The sequence below is a fragment of the Belonocnema kinseyi genome, chromosome 9, assembly GCF_010883055.1.
Source record: "Belonocnema kinseyi isolate 2016_QV_RU_SX_M_011 chromosome 9, B_treatae_v1, whole genome shotgun sequence".
Taxonomy (NCBI): domain Eukaryota; kingdom Metazoa; phylum Arthropoda; class Insecta; order Hymenoptera; family Cynipidae; genus Belonocnema; species Belonocnema kinseyi.
In genome coordinates this window covers 66,538,814-66,561,164 of record NC_046665.1, presented here as the reverse complement: position 1 = coordinate 66,561,164, position 22,351 = coordinate 66,538,814, and the positions used below count along the sequence as shown (strand labels likewise).

The following is a 22,351-nucleotide window of genomic DNA, read 5'->3' as shown; positions in this document are numbered from 1 at the left end:
TTGGAAATTCTCGTTCTCACGTCTCAGAATACGCAACTCGAAAAAGGAAGTCGCGGTTCGAGAGATTCTATGAATTTTTTCTGATATTTGTGCGTTGCTTCTGGAATTATTTTTAACCACGTTTAAAAAAGGGTCTTGAATATGTGTCTTTTTTTCCGAGAGACAGGTTTTTTTTTACTTAACTTTGAAAAGAAAGATTGGTAGTACTTGTTGGTAATTGAGTGTTGTTGATCATTTGATAATCTAATCTCGCGAAAAATCTCAAGGCAAATTCGTTTTTAGCTCGTAAATATAAACAAACCAAAGTTTGACCTCTCTATGGTGGCCATTGGACCTGGAAACCGCGACAGACGAGGAATTTTTCGTGACCGAAAATAACAGTGGTCTAATGTTTTTGATTGGAAATGTTTTTCTTTATTAGAAAAACTATCGTGCTATTTTAGCACGATTTTTAGGTTCAATTTTTCAGATTTTAATGTTTATTTATACTTGATAGTGAATTTCAAACTCAACTGTTTAGGATTTAATCCTTTAAACTTCAAATTTTGAATATTGTACAATTTTAAATTCAAATAATTTTAAATTGTGAAATTTCATTTAATAAGATTTCAGTGCAAGTTTTGATCGTTCAGAATCTTTTAGTTTGAAGATTGAAGTTAAAAAATTTCGAATTTCAACATTTATTAGTATTAGATAGTAGATATTTTTATAAAATTGGGGAATTGTGGATTTTGATGGTTTTGTTTCTTTTCTTTTTTGTTACAGATAATGTAGGTATAGGTTTGTTAAACGAGGCCTTTAGGATAAACTCTATTTAATGTCAGTGAATGAGCTAAATGCTTGTTGGAGGTGCGATACTCTTAGACCAAGGAATTTTAGAGACATTGGAGCAAAGTGAATATAATACAGAATGACGATCGCTACAAGAGGGCAGGGGGGAGTCGGCATCGATCCTTCCGAAAGCCAGCAGAATCCACAGGTTCGTATTCTTTCTTTTTTATGTCAAATTTAGTTTGAAGAAAAGAGAGTAGGTATTCTTCAACATGCAGTTGAATTAACAATTTTTTTGCGTATGCACTAAAAAAAATAGAATTGAAACTGCATATCATTCCCTTTCTGTGAATGTATTGTTAATAATGTGCAAGTTAAAAGTGGTTTCATATATTTCATTACTCTAATTCTGAGTTGGAATAAGGAATTTTGCGGAAGAATTGTAATTCCCGTAAAGAATGATAATATTGACTTTTGAACAGGGAAATTCCTCAAAAAATGGAATTTTTACTTTGGGACAGGGCATTTTTTTAAATGGTTTTGACAAATTTCTCTGTTCCAGAACAGAATTTTAATTTCTTATTGCCTAAGTGACCTGATTTTCCTACTAAAGATGGTAATTTTATTTTAAAAACTTCCCTGTTCCAAATTTATATATTTTGGAACTTCTTTAAATTGAGAGGTTGACCTGGAAAACCGGGAATTTAAAATCATCCGTTGGGTAGACACCCTGTTTATACCTATATCGCTTTTATGTTTTCAACCTTATTAATATTTTCTTTATGCTTTGTTGTACGTTTGCAGTAATTTTAACTTTAAGGTTAAATCAAGTTTTAAATAATTATGTTCAAATCGAATAACTTTCATTTCAAATAATTAAATATTTATAATAAAATTACAATGTTTAATTTAGACGTTCAAAATTGAAATATCCATGCCCCCTCACTTTGTGAAATTAAGTGGACACTAAGTTATTTTAAACTTTAATATTGATACCTTTAAGTCTTGTTCTGAAGAAAAATTAATCAAATTGGCATTCATTACAAAATTTAAAAGAAAAATCTAAGAAGATATACACTACGTCATAAAATGATTCCACCTTATCAGAATTAATGGCCCATTCTTGCCTCTAAACAATTAAGATATTTTTAGTTTCATTTACATGAAAACTAATACTCTACGTCTTAATTATTGTTTTCTATGGTTATTCGGTTGGATATATTCAGACTATTTCTAGACGAAATATTGAATGCCATTAAAAACCAAGTAAATTTATTATTAAGTCTCTATGTTTTTCGAATCATAATAGCGCCATTTCTCATTTGTTTAATATCTTAAATCAACAAATCAAGTTTTCTGCACCCGGTTCTCATTAATGTAAAATTTTGATAAATTTATAAAAGCATGTATTCCCAAGAAAACTAAATGATCCTAATCCATTTTTTCATCTCATAAATTTTACAACTGCGTATTTTTTTACCAATTCACGAAAATGTAGTACGGACATTTTTGGACCTGTTAAATATCTGAAAAATATGTATTCATTGATATGATCAAATTTCGAGAAATTTTCATCGCGGGATTTAAGAATTTCTGAACATATAAGAAGAACATAAAAACATTTTGTTTTTAATTTTCTTCATTTGAGGGCGGAAAATCGAATGTTCAGTATCCAGTTGCCATTCTCCTAATTTTAAAATTCTTTTTTTTCGATAAAATTAGAAATGATTTTGACATATGTTTTCCTAATGTGTATGATAAACAGTGTCCTAAATTACTTAAAATCGTTTAAAACATAATTTTGAAGAGTTCCTTATAATGTTCTTAATTTTTATTGTTCCTAAAAATAATTCGAAAATTTTATAATTCTGTGATAAATATGCTCTTGGAAATGTCGCGTGGGTATTCGCAATACTTTATGCAAGTTAATCAGTGTTTCATAACTACTTGCAATGGAACGCAATATTTATCAAATGTATTTATTTTTCTTTAAAACCTTTTATTGTCAAACAAAAATCAAAAGTACTTTGTAAAAAAAAATGTTTGAAAATGAAAGGTGTTCTTCGGACTGTACATTTGATATCAGACTCTAAAATTCTTTTTATTTCTGAACAATAATAACACATTTTTATAACTTTTTTATCATTCTTCCTTCAAATAATTTCCTAATAATTTATTCTTGACTCGTATTTTTAATTTTTTTACTAGTAAATAGAGTGTTCATTGAAATTTTTTTATTCGAGGAAATAATAAAAAGCATTTTTTATCAATTCTGATAAAAGGAATCAATGATACGAAAAGAAAAACATGAATTTCCTCATTAATCTTACAAGTTTCGCATTTGTGAAATAATATTCGTGACTTTTTTAATATTCAGTAATTAAATATACTTCATTTATTACATTGTTTATCGGAAAACGCTACATGGACTTTCAATTTGATTAAGTTTTAATTACGTTTTGGTACTAATCGAAAGTTTCTCAAAAGTATATACTTGAGATTAATGCGCAACGGAAAAATTCTGAAAATAAAATGCTGTTCTTCGATAGTTGTGTAGTTTATCTTTTGTAAAATTAATAACGTGTGAAATTTACATTTTTTGTATTTAGGCCTTCATGTCACTTCAAGTTGGAGCTCGTAGTAGTTGACAACTTATGAATTGAAAACGTTCCAAAACGTACAATTCGAACGTTAAACAGTCAGACTCAAATACTTTGATATTCGAGTAATTTCCAATGTTTTGAGTACATCAATTTTTTTAAATATAACCTTTCTTCGTGTTAGTATCAAAATCCTATATAATCTCTTTTTAATTTGATCTTTTTTCGATGTTCCGATTAATGCTTCAAGAATTATAAATAGAAATTGATGACATTCTAAAAAAGCACATACAATATTATTATTCAAGATTGGAGTTTAAAAAGTTATTTCGCTATTAATCCAGATTTTCAATAATAAAATGATGAATGTAACAAAAAAAAGATTCCTTAAACTCAAAGCTTCAAAACTACAAAAATGTAAAGCTTAACTGGGAGTGTTAATATTTTGACCAATATTTTACTTAAACTGTCTTCCACGATATAAATTCTATTGTAATTGTTAATAATATTTGAGTTTTCCTATAAATTTTGCATTTATTGATACAAATTCCATTTAAATTGGTTTCCCCAGAATAATTAGATGCCTTAAATTCATATAGTTATTTCAACCGATAATCTCCTTTTGTTTTTCAGATGCATAGTCCACCGGGTTCGCAACAATTAGCAGACACTATGTCAGGCCTTCAGCTAACTGATAATCCAATAAAAACCGAGTGCGCCAGCGAGACGAGTACCTCCGTCGAGGAAGGAAATCAGCAGCGCCTTGAGCCTGAGTTTCCGCATGCAAAGCTCGCAACATTAGATGAAAAAATATCTAGTCCGAGATGGGTTGTACCGGTTTTACCTGAGCAAGAGTTGGAGTGTTTGCTACAGGCCAGCATTGATCTCTGCAAAAAGGGTAAGTTTCTCTCCCCTTTCAGGATCGATTCCCTACTCGCATTTCCATTCTAAATTCTTACCAGGTTAACATATTTTCAGGAATTGACGTTCAGAGCGAGGCGTGTCAACGCTTCTTTCGCGAAGGACTGACTATCTCTTTTACCAAGATTCTCACCGATGACGCCGTCAACAGCTGGAAGTTGAATATTCATAATTGCATTCATGCAAATTGTGAACGTCTAGTAGAACTATGCGTTTTAAAATTGGATGAGGACTGGTTTCCTCTTCTTGATCTTCTCGCCATGGTCTTTAACCCGAACAACAAGTAAGATCATTTTCAGAAATACCTGTACAGGCCTCAAAGACCGGTACCTATATTCCCTACCGGGGCTTCTATCCTATCTGGAAAATCTCGAATTGTCAGGGAATTTTCATATGCCTGAAAAAGCCTGGAAATGTCGGGAGTTTTTTTTTCGTTTAAGTCAGGGATTTTTTTCAATGAATCTTCATTTGTAAAAGCAGCTTTATATTATTGTATTTAACCATTTTATTGAAACTTTTTGTTTTGTTTTGTTTGAAATTAATTTTTTTAACTGAAAATTGAACTATATACTCTTTTTTTGTTGTTGTATATTGATCGTTTTCCAGTTGAAAATTAGTTTCTGATTTAAAATTAATCTACTTGTTTGAACAATCATTATTTTGCTTGAAATATCCAACATTTTGTTTGAAATTTTTTCTCTTTCTTGATCAAAAAATGTTTCTTAAATGAAAATTCAACTCATATTGAAGAGTCATTTTTTTTATTAAATATAACTTTTTATTAAAAATTAAAATCTTGTTTGGTTGTATTATCACCTACTGTATTTGTCGTTGTAAATTCATCTTTTTTGGAATACAAATTTGATAGTTGGTTGAAGATTCATCATTTGAATTGAAAATTCATCTTTCTGGTTGAAAATTCGTTTTTTCTTTAGCTGGAATTTAATTAAAAAGTTTATTTTATTCAAAAAATGTTGTTTGAATTGAAAATGTATCTATTCGAATAGAATCTTTCATAATTTTAGTTGAAAATTCATCTCTGTGGTTGAATATAAATTTTTTAACTAAAATTTCCACTATTTAATTTTTGGTTGAAAATTTATTTTATTTGAAATTGCGTGTTTTTTTATAGAAATTTATCTTCTTACCTGAAAATTCATCTTTTTGATTGAAAATTCAATATTAAAATTTTTTAATTTAAAAATTGAACTAGCCCTGTTAAAAATGGATCATTTCAGTTAAAACTTTATCACTTTATTTAAAAATGCAACTATTTTCTTTAAATTTATACTGTATAACTGAAAACTGTAACTTCGATTGAAAAAGTATATATTTTTTAGTTGAAAATTCGTCTTTTTTTGTGTGTAGAAAATTATGTTCTTTGTTGAAAATTCATGATTTTAGTTGAATATTCATCATTTTCGTTAAAAATTCATCTTTTTGTTTATAATTCAACCATACAGTTGAAGATTTATCCTTTTTAGTTAAAAATTCATCATTTTGATTTAAAATTGTTTTTTTTTTGTGTGAAGAATTAATGTTTTTAGTTGAAAATGCAACTATTTGTTCAAAAAATCCACTAATCTTGTTGAAAATTCAAATGTTTTACTTTAAAAGTTAGGAATTTTAAGCAGTTTAAATTGACTTATATAGTACTATGAAAAATTATATCTTCTAAAACCTGGAATTGTCAGGGAATCGTTTTCCAGGATTTGAGTAGACACCCTGCCTATTGCACCCTATATTCAATTAGGGTCCCTAAAGTACCTTATTTTCAAGTTTTGTTCCCTGTGGTACCCTATTTGCAGTCCATAATGTAACTTTTAACATATTTTTAATTTTATCGAAACTTCTCAAAGTGAGGGATTTTGAGAAAAAATAGCAAAAAACAGAGCATTTCTGTAAGAAGTACCGGCAAAAAAGAATCAGGGCTGCTACACAGTCATTATTAGACACTTTGTTTCTCAAATCACTTTTTAGTTACTTTTAAAAATTAAAACTTCACATTAGTCACTTTACCTCGAATAAATTAACTCCTGGGTTCAATTCAGGTCTATACGGATTTTTAAATAGTCCTGAATTCTTTTGAAATACTTCAGATTATTTTTGAAGATTCTGAGAAATTTTTAATAAATTTTAGTAATTTGCAGGGATTTTTACGCTTTTAGGTTATTTTTCAAAATTCTAATTTCTGAAAATATGGAACTATTTTACAGGATCTATAAGGTTTTAAGGCATTTTAAAATATTTCACGCTATTTTATAAGAATTCCAAGGATTCAAGGTATTTTAATACATTTTCTAGGATTCCAGGAAATATCATCATAGAATTTAACTGATTTAATACTATTTTAGGGGATTTTAAATAATTTATTGAAGAGAAGTTATGTATTTCGTAGGGTTTCAAAGATTTCAAGTCTTGACAATAGTTTTTGGAATTCATCGTGCATTCTTATTGATTTTTCCTGAATTCTCTTAAATTCTTTGGAATCCTTTTTATTCTTTTTTAAATTCAAGTGATAAATTAATTTAAGGATTTGGAATATTTTAAGGTATATATTTTTTTAATTCCTTGGCATGTTCAAGAGCTTTAAAAAATTGCAAGGGACTTCAAGAGATTTTAAAGGAATTTAAATATTTTAGGACATTAAAAAAATACTGAAACATTTGAGGGAATTTGAAAGACTCCAAGGTATTTTCATTTGGATTGCTTTTTAGTCATTAGTCACTTTTTTGTTAGAAATTAGTGGGGTTTTAAAAGTCTGAAGAGATTTTCAAGTATTTTTTGCAATTCATTTGAATTCGTCCTGAATTTGTATTAATTTATCGTGAATTCTTCTAAATTTAATGGGGTTTAATAAGGTTTTGTTTGATTCATATTGAAATCACTCAATTCAATTAATTTTTTTCTTCATATTTTTTATTTTTCTTTAATTCTCTTGATTGCGTTTTAAATTTAGCTTGATTTTGGAAATTAGTGTAATTAAATTCTTATTTCTCTTAAACTCCTCAAAATTCGCTCAAATTTTACTGAACCCGATGTAATTTTTTTTTTTATTTTTAAAATTATTTCCAATTCATTTAAAATTATTTTTTGTTTTTAAATTAGTAGGGTTTCAAATATATGAAGAGATTTGAATTTTTTTAAATGCACCCTCTATTCTTTTAAATCCTATGCAATTCTCCTGAATTTACTTAAATTCTTCTAAATTCACTCAATTCTATTTAACTCTAGGGATTTTTTTGAATTTTAAAAAGTTTTGATTCAATTAATCCTAAATTATTTTAGCCTTACCTTCAAATCTTAGGCAATTTATCAAATTCTTTTGAATTCCCTTGAATTTTTCTGAGCTCATTTCAAATTTACTGAGATAAATTAAATCTTTTCATATTTTTAATTTGTTTTCAATTCATTTGATTTTTTTTTTATTTTCCTTAAATTTTCATGAATTTCATAGAATTCTTCTCGTTTACCTTAAATTCCTCTCAATTAATTCTAGTTTTACGGAAGTCAATAGAATTTGTTTGTTTTTCAACATTTTTTCCAAGTTTGAATGCTTTCGAATTTAACTTGAATTGTTTTGAAGTCATGAATTTATCCTGAATTTGTTACCCCTTGGCGCGAAGAAAGTATTCTATGAGCTTCACTAAAATTCTCCTTTGGTCCCTATACATTTGGTCCCATATGAATTGTGAGGCCTGCATTTACTTGACAGATTATTATATTTTAGGATTTGCTTTCAAAATATTATTTGGGATTTAATCTTTCAGATTCCATACCTTTAATGCGACGAGAAATTCGGAAACAGCTCCACCAATTAGCACGACTCCGGATGAGGAACTTTACGCTCGACCGCCTTCGGATTCTAGAAGTCCTCGTGGATGGCTCGTAGATTTAATTAACAGGTAAATAAATTGTGCGAATTAATCGAAAAGCTCTCGAAATTGCGCTTGGAATGATCTTTAATCAAAAACTAATTTTTCAGATTCGGTTCACTGAATGGTTTTAATATTCTGCTTTCGAGATTCCAAAGCGGTCGGAATTTAACTGTCCCAGTGATTTACGCATTGCTCAGACCTTTTGGACTCTGTTATGAGTTTCTGACTGTGCCCACGATAGTCAAATACTTAATGCCGATCGTAGTAATGGTTCCTGTTATTTTGGACAATCTGACGGATGAAGAACTGAAAAAGGAGGCGAAAAACGAGTCAAAGAATGATGCGATATCGGCCATAATCAAGGGCACCAAGTGTTTGGTCTCCCGTGTACCTCACCAGGAAGATATGATCAAGAATCTGGAAATCTTAAGACTGAAAATGATCCTGAGGCTCTTGCAGATTTCTTCCTTTAATGGGAAAATGAACGCTTTGAACGAAGTCAACAAAGTCATCGCCAGTGTCAGTTATTATCCGCATCGTAATCCGACTTTGGAGGAGGAGGAGTGGCTCACTGCAGAACGCATGGCTGTAAGTAATTTTTTATTTGTTGTAAAAAGCACTAAGGAACTCTTCTCCGAGTAACTTTCTATTTTCAAATCACTTTTAAGTCAGTTTTTTTCCAATACATTGACCCATGCGTTAACGTCTGTTAAATTCAGGTCTTTTGGGAATTGTTAAACTGCGATACGCCATCTGCTGACAAGAATCAGAACTATAAATAATAGGTACGATTTTAAAGATGAATTTTAATTTGTGTATAAAATTGTTTTTACGATGTTTTTTGAAGTTTGAAATATTTATTACGAACATAAAATAATTTTTTCATCGAAAACAAAGTGTTTCTTATGGAATTTACATCTTAGAATTGAAAAAACATGTTTTTCCAGAAAGGTTTTTCTAAAAAAAGCAACTATTGTACTATTTATTGTGGTTTTTACCAATTATAAGCCTAAGTAAACTTGTTTCGAAGCAGAAATGAACCCAAAGTAAGTTTTTATTCATTTATACATTAACTATTTACGATCTAAAAAATTGACCTGAAAGTTAGGTCAGAATTCGTATTTCAATTACAATCGTCTATTATTCATATTCTTTGCATAATGTAGATACATTTTTTCGCCACATAAATTAAATAAAGTTCATTTCGACTTATAACGCATTGAAACTTACATGTCATCGTAAAATAATTGTTGTTTTATAGAAAAACATTTTTGACAAAAATGTGATTTTTAACTGTATAAGATGAAAATTTGATCTAAAACGCTTTAAATTGGATACAAATTTATTTTCAGTATTTAATCATAGTCTTAAACTTGACAAAATAATCATAAAACCACTATTATGTACAAATAAAAATGCATCTTTAAAATGCTACCTACTCTTTGTAGTTCTCGTTTTCGGCACGAGATGGCGAAATGGTCGACCACCATTCTCAATAACTATTTCTGAATTTTCTTGAATTATTTTGAATTATTTTAGGGTATTTTAAACCATTTCTGAAGATTGTAACAGATTTAAATAATTTAAGAGAATTTCAAAGAATTTTTATGATTTAAGAGTATTGTTTTAAAATCCAAAGAATTTTCAAGAGCTTTAAGAAGTTTCAAGGGATTTCAACAGATTTTAAATATTGTAGGGTACTTCAAAAGATTCTCTAAGGAATTTGTAATACATATCAATAATTTCAAGGGATTCCAAAGGATTTCAAAGATTCCAAGGCATTATCAAGACAAGATGCACAGGCTTCCCCCTTTTTCTTAGTTTCCCTCTTTTTCCTTGAAATCCCCCTTTTTCCCAATTTTCAAAAGACTTTCCTTTTTCCCCTTTTCTTTTTAAATATACGATATTGGAAAATACAATATTTTTATTGCGCGAAAAATTCTCTGAAATTAGTCAGTGTACACGTTATTGAATTATAATTAAAGAAATTATAGCACTTAAATACATTATTTATGAATACATTATTTGCGCGTTTCCCGTGCTGAACTATTAAAAATATTATTGAAAAATTTTAAACCTGAAGCAGTTTAAAGCATGTTGAAAATGTGAAAACTGGCGACAGAAGTTATATAAATAAGTATTAGAAGGTGAAAACTTGTTTATTGAAATGTACAAAGTTAAATATCTAATGAAAAAATGGAATACACCAAATTCATCAACTTCAATGTTAAATGTTCTAACTTGAGCAATTTTCAGTTTCAGTTGAACAGCACTGAAGAGTAGCGCGAAGTGAAAATGCTAAAATAAATCAACTCGTTTGAGCTGAGGGGGGAAAAACTTGTGGGTTGGCATTCCACAAAAGTAAACAAATTTTAGTCAGTAAAATTAAACCATTTCAAATTCAGATTATTTCTTTTTGGTTCAAAAATAATGACGAATTTGTTATTGTTACAACTCTTACTAGCGAACAATAATAAAAAAAGTATAGAATTTACAAATAAATTCTTTACTCAATAACAATTTTTGTGTGCAAATATGCAAAAACATGTTTTATTGGATTGAGTCATATGCACAAATTAAAAAAATCTGAATATGTCAAACCTGAAATTTATTCAGCTTGAACAAAAGAAACATTTTATTATTTTGCTTTTTCAAAAATAGAACTCCTGTCGTGAATTAGGGTTTTTGGGATTTCATTTTTTTGCGATTTTTTAACGTTATAAACACCACGAAAAAAAAAACAAAAATCATGTTTTTGTAAACGGAGAAAAATTTCTAAGTAAGGCAGAAATTTTGTTAAATTAAAAAAATGTTAAAATATTAAAATTGAGAACAGAAGATATGAACCACTTTTAAATTTTCTTTCTATACTTGTTTTGGATGACGACCCACAAATTGTTGTCCTTCAGCTCAAACGATTCGATTAATTTGAACATTTGTAATTCGCTCTACTGAACATATAAACATTGTAAATTTAAATAATTTTTTTTCTTCTAAGATTTTTTATATCACTGCGAATGGATTTAACACGCCCTAAGTATATCCAATTTAAAAAGAAAATTCTTTAATGACAGACTTAATTGAAAAATCATTGAAAATTATTTTAAAATTTAACGTTTCTTATAAAAAATTGTTCTTTTCGGCATGTAAAAATAAATGTTTAATCTTTCCTCCATTTTCTCCCTTTTTGTGCTTCTTTTTCGCTGTGATCCCGGTCAAGGGACTAACAAACTTTTTCTGAGGATTTAAAAAAAATGGCGTGGGGGTTTAAATAATTTACTAGAATTTCGGAAAAAAATTAAAAAGAATCTAAGGTACTTCTGAAGATTTCAGTGATTGTAAGGGAATTTAAGAGCTCTGAATTTATTTTAAAAAATTTCCAGGATTTCAGAAAATATCAGATTTCATGTAATTTTACGGGGTTTTATAATATTTTAATAGATTTTAATTAATTTATTTACAAGAGAAGAGGGATTTACTTCGTAGGATTTCAAATATTTTCCAATATTCCCAGGTATTTCCAAATATTTTAATGAATTTTAAAGATTTTAAGCTTCCAAGACATTTTAAAAAGATGTTTAATAATTTGAAGGTATTACAAATTATATTAAAGGTTTTAGTCTATTTTTTAAATTGTAAGGAATTTTCAAGAGTTTGAAAACGTTTCAACGGATTTTAGAAGATTTGACAGGATTTGAAATAATTTAGGGTATTTCGAAGGATACAATAATATTTTAATGAATTCAAAACAATTTATTCACTAGAAGTGTGGGATTTCGCAGGGTTTAAAAAATGTCAAAGATTTCAAGAGATTTTCAAATATTTGTTGCAATTCATATGAATTTGTTCGGAATTCTCCCTAAATTATTATGAATGTATCCTGCATTGTTTTTTAATCTTTGTTAATCGTTAGAATTTTTGGAATTCACTAAGTTGTACTCAATTCTATAGATTTCTTTGATTTTTGTTTCGTTTTCTTTCATTATTTAATTTTGAGGCAATTCGTCAAATTCTTTGAATTCCTTTCACTTTTTCTTTTCTCGTTTCAAATATTACTAAATTCAATACATTTTTTCATATTTAATTGTTTTTTAATTCTCTGTTCATTTTTAGGAATTTTATCGAATTATTCTAATTTTCTCCTAAGTTCTTATAATTGCACACCAATTTTACTGAAATCAGTGGAATTTTCAGGATTTTAACAATTTTCAATTATTTGAATTAATTTGTATTGAACTTGAATGGTTTCAAAGACTTCTGGATTTATCCTGAATTTGTTAAAATATGCTTGGAACCCTTATCAATTTAATCGAATTCTTTTAAATTATTTTCTTTTACGGTTTAAATAGGTCAATTTTTCACATTTTTTCTAATAAATTAGGCTGTGGCAGCTCTATGAGAAGAATAAATTATGAATTTATAAATTTAAATAAAAAATCTTTCTATTACATTTATAAAAGATTCAATATTAAAAATTGTAATAGACTAGAATTTAAAAAAATATTAATGGTCAGAGGAAATTGAAAACTAGCCAGGGAAAAATAAGGAAATTTTGAAAATGAATCTACCTCAATATTGATTCAAGGGAGGATTGTATCCTCATAATATTTAGTTACGAAAATGTAACTATTTTAATGGAAGTTTTCGTCTCGTGGCGCCACACAGTGACGTAAAGCTGGAATTAACTGTACAAAAAAGTCTACGACTTTTAGTGTTTAACTGATTTAAACTTTTTTTTTATAAATAATGATAATTAAATTTTTAATAAATATACAGGGCGATATTTTTAATGTTTAGCCTATTTGAAAAGAATCTAAGAAAAAATTGCATTTTTAAGAAAAATACTTTTTGTCTAAACTCTTCACCCTCAGATATATTTTCTATTGACTTAAGTTACAATTTGAGGACAGAGGGAAGGAAAATATTAATTTATTTTACCATTTTTTTGGCGATAAACCCAGTTTAAAATAAACCGTTCTCATTTTTTTTTTCACAGAAAAAAATTCTTTTCCTGCTTAAATGTATCGAAATATCTTATCTGAATCCAGAAGAGTTTATATTTTAGTCAGTCTGAGAAGTATTTCGAGATATATAAGATGAATTTTTTTCCTGTGAAAAATAGATAAAAAAAACTTATATTTGTTAACTTAAATTATGGATAACATTCGTAGAAGTCACGTCTTAATAATATGTTGTACTTTATAAAGTTTTATTACTACATTGATGAAAATGGTCTATTTGTTCACTTCATTTATTTTTAACAAAGAAGTGTTCTATTTATTAACTTAATTTATTCATAACACAGCAAAATGTTAAGTCTTAAAAATATTCTAGAGTTTAGTACGTCTTTGAAACTATTTTGATGTATATAAGATGGATAATAATTTTTTTTTTTTCCCAAGACAAATGGATAACAATATTCGATTGCTAACCTAAATTAATTTTCATGAAACTAAATGTTAGATGGAATCCAATTGTCTGAAGTTTAAAGTGTTCAAAATAATGTGACCTTGTTTTTGAGCGACCTTATTATTTGTTTATCGAATTCATTTGTAACAATCGAATTTTATGAAACGCATTGTCTTTTCTGTATGCTCAAGTTTTAAATAAAATTGATTGCAAATAGTCAGTTAAATTATAAACTATTTCAAACTAATTTTAAATTTAAATTCTTTCAGAAATGGATAAAAGACAACGGAGTACTGGAAATCGTCCTTAGAGACTCTTTACATCAACCTCAGTACGTGGAAAAGTTAGAGAAAATTCTGCGCTTCATAATAAAAGAGCGAGCCCTAACTCTTCAGGATCTTGATGCCGTTTGGGCCGCCCAGGCTGGAAAACATGAAGCCATTGTGAAAAATGTGCACGATTTGTTAGCAAAATTGGCCTGGGATTTTAGTCCAGAACAACTGGATCATCTCTTCGAATGTTTTCAGGTAAAGTCTTAATATCTGTACCAATTTTGCGAATGAGAATTTGCCAAGATTGGATCTGGCGAGCAATAAAAACTAACGAGACTTTTGTTCCAGTCGAGCTGGAGGACTGCCAACAAAAAACAGCGAGAAAAGCTTTTAGAGCTGATTCGCAGACTCGCGGAAGATGACAAGGATGGTGTTATGGCACATAAGGTTTGTTTGTCAGTTTATTCTAGCAGGTCTCAGAGACCGGTCCCTAGATCCCCCTATTGTATCCTACTTTCAGTTAAGATCCCTGAAATACACTATTTTCAAGTTTTGGTCCCTATGGTATCATATTTGCAGACCATAATGGAACTTTAAAAAAATTTGTAATTTTATCCAAGCTTCTTAGAGTCCGGGATTTTGAAAAAAATATATATATAAACAATCAGAGAATTTCTGTAAGAAGTAACTGTAAGAAATAATCAGGGTTGATACATAATCACTGTTAGTCACTTTTTTCTCAAATCACTTTTAATTAGTCCCTTTTTTAAATTAAAAAATTATATTAGTGACTTTTCTTTCAATAAGTTAACTAATGGGTTTAATTAAGGTCTATACCTATTTCTGAATTCTTTTGAAATATTTCAGATTATTTTTAATAATTCCGAGAAATTTTTAATAATGTTCTATAATTTGCTGGGATTTTTAAGGTTTTAGGGTATTTTTAAAACTTCTATGGCATTTCAATATTTTAACTAGAATCTAGAAAATGTAACTATTCTAATCTAATATTCCATCATTTTAGTTGAAAATTCATTTCTATGGTTGAATATTAATCTTTTAACTAAATTTTAACTATTCAATTTTTGCTTGAAAAATGATCTATTTTAGTTGAAATTGTGTGTGTTTTTATAGAAATTAATCTGCTTGCTTCAAAATTCATATTTTGGTTAGAAATTCAAAAATTCTAGATAAAGATTAATCATTTCAGTTGTATTTACATTTTTTCAATTTAAAATTGAACTGTATTAGTTAAAGATTCATCATTTCAGTTAATACTTCATAGCTTTATTTTAAAGTACAGTTATTTTCTTTAAATCTGTTATTTTAAAGCTGAAAGCTGTAACTTTGGTTCAAAAAAGACCTTTTTTAGTTAAAAATTCGTCCTTTTTTTTGTAAAAAATTATCTTCTTTGTTGGAAATTCATACATTTGGCTTAATATTTAACTATTCCAGTTTAACATTCATAATTTTAGTTGAAAATTCACCTTTTTTGTATAAAATTCAATCATTCCAAATGAAGATTTATCATTTTAACTGAAAATGAAACGATTTCAATTGAATATTTGGTCATTTTATTGAAAAAGTCATTTTTTTAGTTGAAAAGTTGTCTCTTCTAATTAAAAATTCCACCATTTTGTTGATAATTTAAGTATTCAAATTAAATATTCATCATTTTAGCTGCAAATTAATTTGTTTGGTTAAAAGTTAAACTCTTTCGTCAAAAATTCACCTTTTGTTTAAAAATTATTCTTTGACAGATGAATATTTATTATTTTAGTTCAAAATTCATCACTTTGGTTTAAAATTGGTTTGTTTTTTGTGTGGAAAATCAATTTTTTGAACTGAAAATTTAACTATTCCATTTTTTTTTTTTGAAAACTGATATTTGTTCAAAATTCAACTATTTGGTTAAAAATTGATATTTTTAGTTAAAAATCCAAGCTTCTAAGAGTCAGTGATTTTTAAAAAATAAAATTAAAAATCAGAGAATTTCTGAAAGAAGTAACTATAAAAAATAATCAGGGTTGATATACACTCACTATTAGTCACATTTTTTTCTCAAAACACTTTTTAGTCACTTTTTAAAATTAAAATATCATATTAGACACTTTTCTTTCAATAATCTAATGGGTTCAATTCAGGTGTATACCTATTTCTGAATTGTCTTGAATTCTTTTAAAATATTTCAAATTATTTTTAAAAATGTCGAGAAATTTGTAATAAAGCTCTATAATTTGCTGGGATTTGAAAGATTGTAGAGTATTTTTAAAACTTCTAAGGCATTAAAGAGTTTTTAATCTGAAATATTGTTGAGAATTTTAAAAGATTCCAAGGAATTATGAATTAATTTCATTAATTTGAAGTGATTTCAAAGCGTTTGAAATATTTTAGGATAATCCATTTTTTAGAATTTCTGAAGATATGGAACGATTTTACAGGACCTATATGGTTTTAAGATATTTAAAAAAAATGTCACGTTATTTTATCAGATTTCCAAGGGTGTTAAAGGTCTCAAGGTATTTTAATAACATTTTCCAGAGTTTCAGGAAATCTCATAGAATTTCACGGAATTTTATAATATTGTTGTGGATTTCAAAAAATGTATTTACAAAAAAGTGAGGTATTTGGTAAGATTTCAGAGACTTGAAGAATATAAAAATTAGTTTTTAAATTCTTTTGAATTTTGTAATTCAATTGATACAATGATTAAAGGATTTTGAATATTTTAAGGGATTTTTTAAAGTTCTCGGAATTTGCAAGAGCTTTACAAAATTGCAAGGGATTTCTGAAGATTTTAGAATATTTAATGACATTTCCAAAAATTCTTAGCATCTTTTTTAAATCTTTCAATAGGAAATAATGTTTGACCATTTTGCCGCCTGGTGCTGAAAACGAAGTTGAAAGAGTAGGTACAATTTTAAAGAAGTATTTTAGTTTTTGCATAAAGGTGTTTTAAGATTGTTTTGTGAAGTTTAAAATAATTATTGAATACTAAAAACAAATTTTTGTCAAAAATGTTTAAAAAAAAAAAACCTGTATTTCACTAGTTCATGTAAGTTTCAATGAATTGTAAGCTCAAATAAATTGTTATTAATGTATGCATCGAAAAATTGTATTCAGATTATGCAAAGAATACGAATAATAGAGTTTATTTTTGCTTCAAAATAAGTCATGTGAGTTTAGTCTGTTGAAAAATTTAATAAATAGTGCAATAATTGTTTTTTTTTATATATAAGATGTAAATTTGATCTAAACCCCTTTTCGTCGGTGAAGATTTATTTTTAGTATCCAATATGTACTATAAGTTCCACCAAAAATTCATTAAAACACTTTTCTGCACAAATTAAAATGCATCTTTACAATCGTACCTATTCTTTCTAGTTCGAATTTTTGTCAGCAGGTGGCGTATCGCAGTTGAACTTTTACCAATAGATTAAGGGATAAGATCTATGTAGATCCGTGTTTTTGAAGGTCGTTTTTGGAATTTTTTTCAAAGAAACTTTAATTTTTATGCAAAATCTAATTAGATGACTTTATTATATATGTTTTGAAGTGCTTAAATTAATTTTCACAAAATATTTAAAAGCAAAATGGCGCCTATGCAGAGCTATAAGCATGGAGAATAGACATAAGGAGACAAAACTAGTGGAACTGAAAATGAACACTTTTCTGTTGCTGGAAGTACGCACACACACATGTGGAAAATCACACTTACGTGTAGTTCAAAACTTCCCGAGCGTGGCGTGCCAACCGCTCTTTAAAAAAATATGGCCGCTGATGTGAACGCGAGTCAAATGTAAATAAATAATGTTTGAGCAATTAATAGTTTGTGAATAAAGGCAAGGATGTTACAATTAAAAATCACTGTATAAAAGCGAAAGTTTCCAATAAGTGTGGTTTCAAGTTTATAGTGTACAAGACTTTCAGAGTGTTGAAAAGTCGTATCTTTATTGTTTTTGTTACAAACGCGTTGAATACCTGTCGCACGCATAGTGTTGGTAAAAGTAATTTGATATTTTCATAAACATACTACCTACCTCTTCCATGGCGAATATTTTTTTATTCCACAAACATTTTACAAAACCTTGTCTGATTATTAATTCTTTATTTGTTCGAGCGACCTGTCAAAAAAAACAATGGAGGCGGCCATATTTTTTTTAAAGTGCGGTTGGCACGCCACGCTCGGAAAGTTCTGAACTATACATAAGTGTGATTTTACACATGTGGGTGTGGGTACTTCTGGCGACAGAAAAGTAACCGTTTTTGATGAAGTCCATGCATTACAGATTGGTCTCCTTATATCTATTCTCCATGGCTATAAGCATCAGAGTAATTTTTAGAGAGGCCTCCACTACCACCAACTTTTCGTCGTCGCTATTGATCGGAAACACAAAAATTAAGTTCTTTCTTAATGTCTGAACTAAAACCAAGGGAAGTACGTAGGGGGTTTAAAAAATATTCAATCTTAAAAAATTGGTTGGAGTTAGAAAAAAAAAAATTTCGTACAAAAAAAATCATGAAAATTCAGTCGTAAAACAAAAAGTTTTCAATTTTTCAACAAAATCCTACATAGTTCCCTAGAAAATAATGTTATAAAGCTTGTGTCAAAATTTTACATCGATAGGATCAAAATTGACGGAATAATTGTGGCGGTAGTTTAAAAAAAGTGGTTTTGAGAAAAACGTGTTTAAAGTTTGAAAACGGGAAACATAGGTGGGTATCCCGACTGGGATACCTAGCGTCTGATGCGCACAACTCGGAGAAATTTGTTGTTTTTTTTTTCGTAAAATCACTTTAGGACGTTCTTTTTAACATAATTCTCTACCATTTTAGCTAAAAAAAAAAGCTATTTTTGGAAATTTTTACATAGATGTTACCCCTTAAAGGGATTTCAAGGACTAACATATTTTTGGCATTTTAAAACATTTCAAGGCATTTTTAGGAGATTTAAACAATTTGAAGATTTTTAATCGTTCAAAAATATTTTCAAAATTATTATTAATTAATTTGAATTGTTTGTTAGTCATTAGTGACTTTTTAGGTTATAAATTAGTAGGTTTTCAAAGATTTGAACAGATTTTTTGCAATTAATTAAAAATTTGACCTGAATTCGTATTAATTTATCTTTAATTCCTCTAAATTCACTCAAATTTTACTGATATCAAATCTAATTTTTATTATAAATTAGTAGGATTTTAAAGATTTGAAATAATTTTTTGGAATTCACCCTGAATTCTTTTAAATTCTTTGGAATTCTCTTGAATTTTGTTAATTTACTTAAATTCTTCTAAATATTAGTCAATTATGTTTAATTCTGTAGATTTTGTGTATTTCGAAATGTTTCTATTTAATTAATCTTAAATTCTTTTAACCTCACCTTGAATTTATATGCATTTCGTCAAATTCTGTTGAATTCACTTGCATTTTTCTAAGTTCATTTAAAATTTACTGAATGAACTGATTTTTTTTCATATTTTTAAATTTTTTTTCAATTTATTTGTTTTTTTTTTTCAATGCACCTTGAATTTTTATGAATTTCATCGAATTCTTCTCGCTTACCTTAAATTCCTCGAAATTCATTCTGGTTTTACGGAAATGACTGTAACTTCTTTGATTATCAGAATTTTGTCCAATTCATCTGAATTCTTTTAAATTTAACTTGAATTGTTTTGAAATCTTATGAATTTATCCTTAAATTGGTTTCCCTTTGAGCGTAACAAAAAGTAATCTTTGATCCCTATATTTTATCCCATAGAGACTGTGAGGCTTGCTCGTCTACAGTTGTTTGCAATTAAACCAGCCTCCTGTCAACGAGAATTGAAAATGGCCCATGTGTTGAAAACGGCCATGCGGCGGCGCTAGTAGTAACTTTGTTCTAGTTGTTTTGACTCTTATATATCTTTTTACATGCTGAGCCGTTACACACTTTTAAAAAAATATCAAGAAAACGGTTTATTTATGTAATTATTGTGAAAATGACACGGTAAATTTTTCTAATAGTGTTTAGACAAAATTTGAGTAAGTTTAAGAGACATTCAAAAGTTTTAAAACGTTTAAAAAATAATTAAAACGTGTAAAGATTTTTTAAGAATTTTGTAAAGTTTCGCGAAAATGAAAGACATTTTTTCAGGTTCCTAAGAAAATTTTAAATAATTTTTTATTTCGAAAAATTAATTTGAAAAAATTATTTAAACAGATTTTAAAGATAGTCAAAGAAGAATCGGAAAGATTTGAAGGCAATTTTTTTTTATTTTGCAGAATAAATAAAAAATGCAGGAAAAATTTTAATAATTTTTAGAAATTCGAAGGTTTAGAAGGTCTGATAAGATTTAAAAAAAAAAGAATTTTTCTTATATTCGTGTGTAAATTTTAGATCATTTTTTATTTTGAGAAATGAACTTTAAGAGGAAATTGAAAAAGATTTTTAAACATAACAAACGATTTCTTAAAATTTCTAAAAATAGTTTAGAAGATTTTAAACCAAAATGTTTCAATTTGGTAAGAATGAAAAATAAAAATGAACAAAAAATGGGTAAATTCAAGAATCATTTAGTAGAATTTAAAAGAATTTCGAAAGTTTTCAAGAGAATAAACAAATTTTCTCAAAATTTCTGGGAAAATTTAGAAGATTGTAAGGTAATTTTTTTAAATTTGGAATGATATTTAAAAATGTTGAGAAAAATTCGTGTCAATTAAAAATATTTTCAGGAATTAAAAACGTTTTAATAAATTACAAATATTTGAAATGTCGGAAACATTTTCGAAAATTTATCAAATCTTTCTTGATTCCTGTCCAACTTCTAAAAGTTCTATACATGTTTTAAAAGGACTCGAATTTTTCATAATATTTCGTAAAATCCTATTTTATGAAAAACATTCTTTAAAATTTTCTAGATTCTTTTTTGACAAGTCTGAAATATTTAAAAATCTTTGAAATTTTGTCAACAATCTTTTGAAAATTATATTCAATTAAATTTAAAAACAAGGTGATAATACTTATTTTCCTCTTCTCAATTCTCAGAATTTAATTTCAACATGGATTTATTATAGCATTTCGAAAAATAATTTTCGATTAATTTGAGTGTTGTCAAAGATAAAAAAATATTCGTTAATAAGTCTTTCTTTAAGAGTAACATACAAATGTTAAAATATTTTAGCTTCATCGCAAAGTCTGATTGATTAAAAAAATATCACATTTAAGAGTTCGTTATTTCATTGTAATAGAAAACAATATTTTAGTATTTATCATATTCCTTGTTTGTCATCTATAGATATAATAATTATATTTATTATATAGTAGCATTATATGTTAAAACGGCAAAGTAAAACAAATAATTAGTTCATCGCTATATTTAAAAGTGTTTGATTATCCGGGACTGATACAAAATAACGAAAAAGGAATAACTAAATCAGAAATTAGCAACAACAAAAAATTGCCGAATTATAAAATAAATTAATTGTTAAATTGCCATAAATATTTCTGTTCTTGAAATTTAAATTGAACAAAATTTAAAATTTGCCGAAAATAATTAATAAATTATTAATTAATGATTAATTAAATTGTTTGCCTTATTTATAATTATATTAATAGCTCATACATTAACAATCAATTAACTATGTTCAGCAGTTTAAATTTCGAGAATTGAAATATTTGTGGTAATTTAATAATTCATTTATTTTACAAGTTTTTTTTTATTATTATTTAATTATTTTTTATAATTTCTGAATATCCATGCACTTTGTTTGTTTGCTTGAATTGTGTCAATTATGCCACTTTTTCCTACGTTGAAGAAAATAATATCTAAGTATATAAGTCTTATTTACTACTTGACTCTACGCTATGAAGAAAAAATTATTTTAAAGGGGTTTTCACATTTATTTTTTCATTTTTATGCATTTTTCCTACAGTACTGCATGGTTTTGTAGAGCAAAGTTACATCTAGCGCCGCCGCTCGGCCGTTTTCAACTCTCGTGACACACTTTTTGCATTGGGCAGTACAGTAGAAGCACCCCCTGAATCAAACCAATGCATACGCTATTTATAAAATACGATTTGTAAATCTAAATCGTATGATTTTTAGGTCTTAATGCTGTTTTGGAACTTGGCTCACTCGGATGAAGTTCCTACAGAGATTATGGACCAAGCACTAAACGCTCACGTGAAGATTTTGGACTATTCGTGTTCGCAAGAACGAGACGCGCAGAAGACAATCTGGCTTGACAAGTGTGTTGAGGAATTGAAAAGTGGAGACAAGTGGGCACTTCCAGCTTTGAAGCAGATTCGCGAAATTTGCTGCCTCTATGAACCTAATCCTAACATGGGCCACAGTCAACGTAGTCATCATGCTTTTTACAGGTAACCAGCATCAAAAATCGCATAAATATAATGTTTCTAAGATTCTTGAGAATATTAAAAAAAACAGTGTGGTCGCTGGACCGGTAAATCGGGAATTTTAAAAGACCGGGAAATGACAGTGCATTTATTATTTCATCGAGA

At 27.8% G+C, this 22,351-nt stretch overlaps 1 protein-coding gene across 2 annotated transcripts in view; it reads left to right on the top strand.

Annotated features, from left to right (window-relative positions):
* LOC117180370 (probable ubiquitin carboxyl-terminal hydrolase FAF-X) overlaps window positions 1–22,351 on the top strand; it is an 89,390-nt gene that overhangs the window by 804 nt on the left and 66,235 nt on the right. For both annotated transcript variants that reach the window (XM_033372842.1, XM_033372843.1), the window contains exons 2-9: window positions 766–979; window positions 4,005–4,269; window positions 4,350–4,575; window positions 8,063–8,197; window positions 8,278–8,758; window positions 13,849–14,106; window positions 14,200–14,298; window positions 21,936–22,210. In XM_033372842.1, coding sequence (XP_033228733.1) covers window positions 911–979; window positions 4,005–4,269; window positions 4,350–4,575; window positions 8,063–8,197; window positions 8,278–8,758; window positions 13,849–14,106; window positions 14,200–14,298; window positions 21,936–22,210 — 1,808 coding nt within the window. In that variant the 5' untranslated portion in view covers window positions 766–910. The remainder of the gene's footprint in view (window positions 1–765; window positions 980–4,004; window positions 4,270–4,349; window positions 4,576–8,062; window positions 8,198–8,277; window positions 8,759–13,848; window positions 14,107–14,199; window positions 14,299–21,935; window positions 22,211–22,351) is intronic.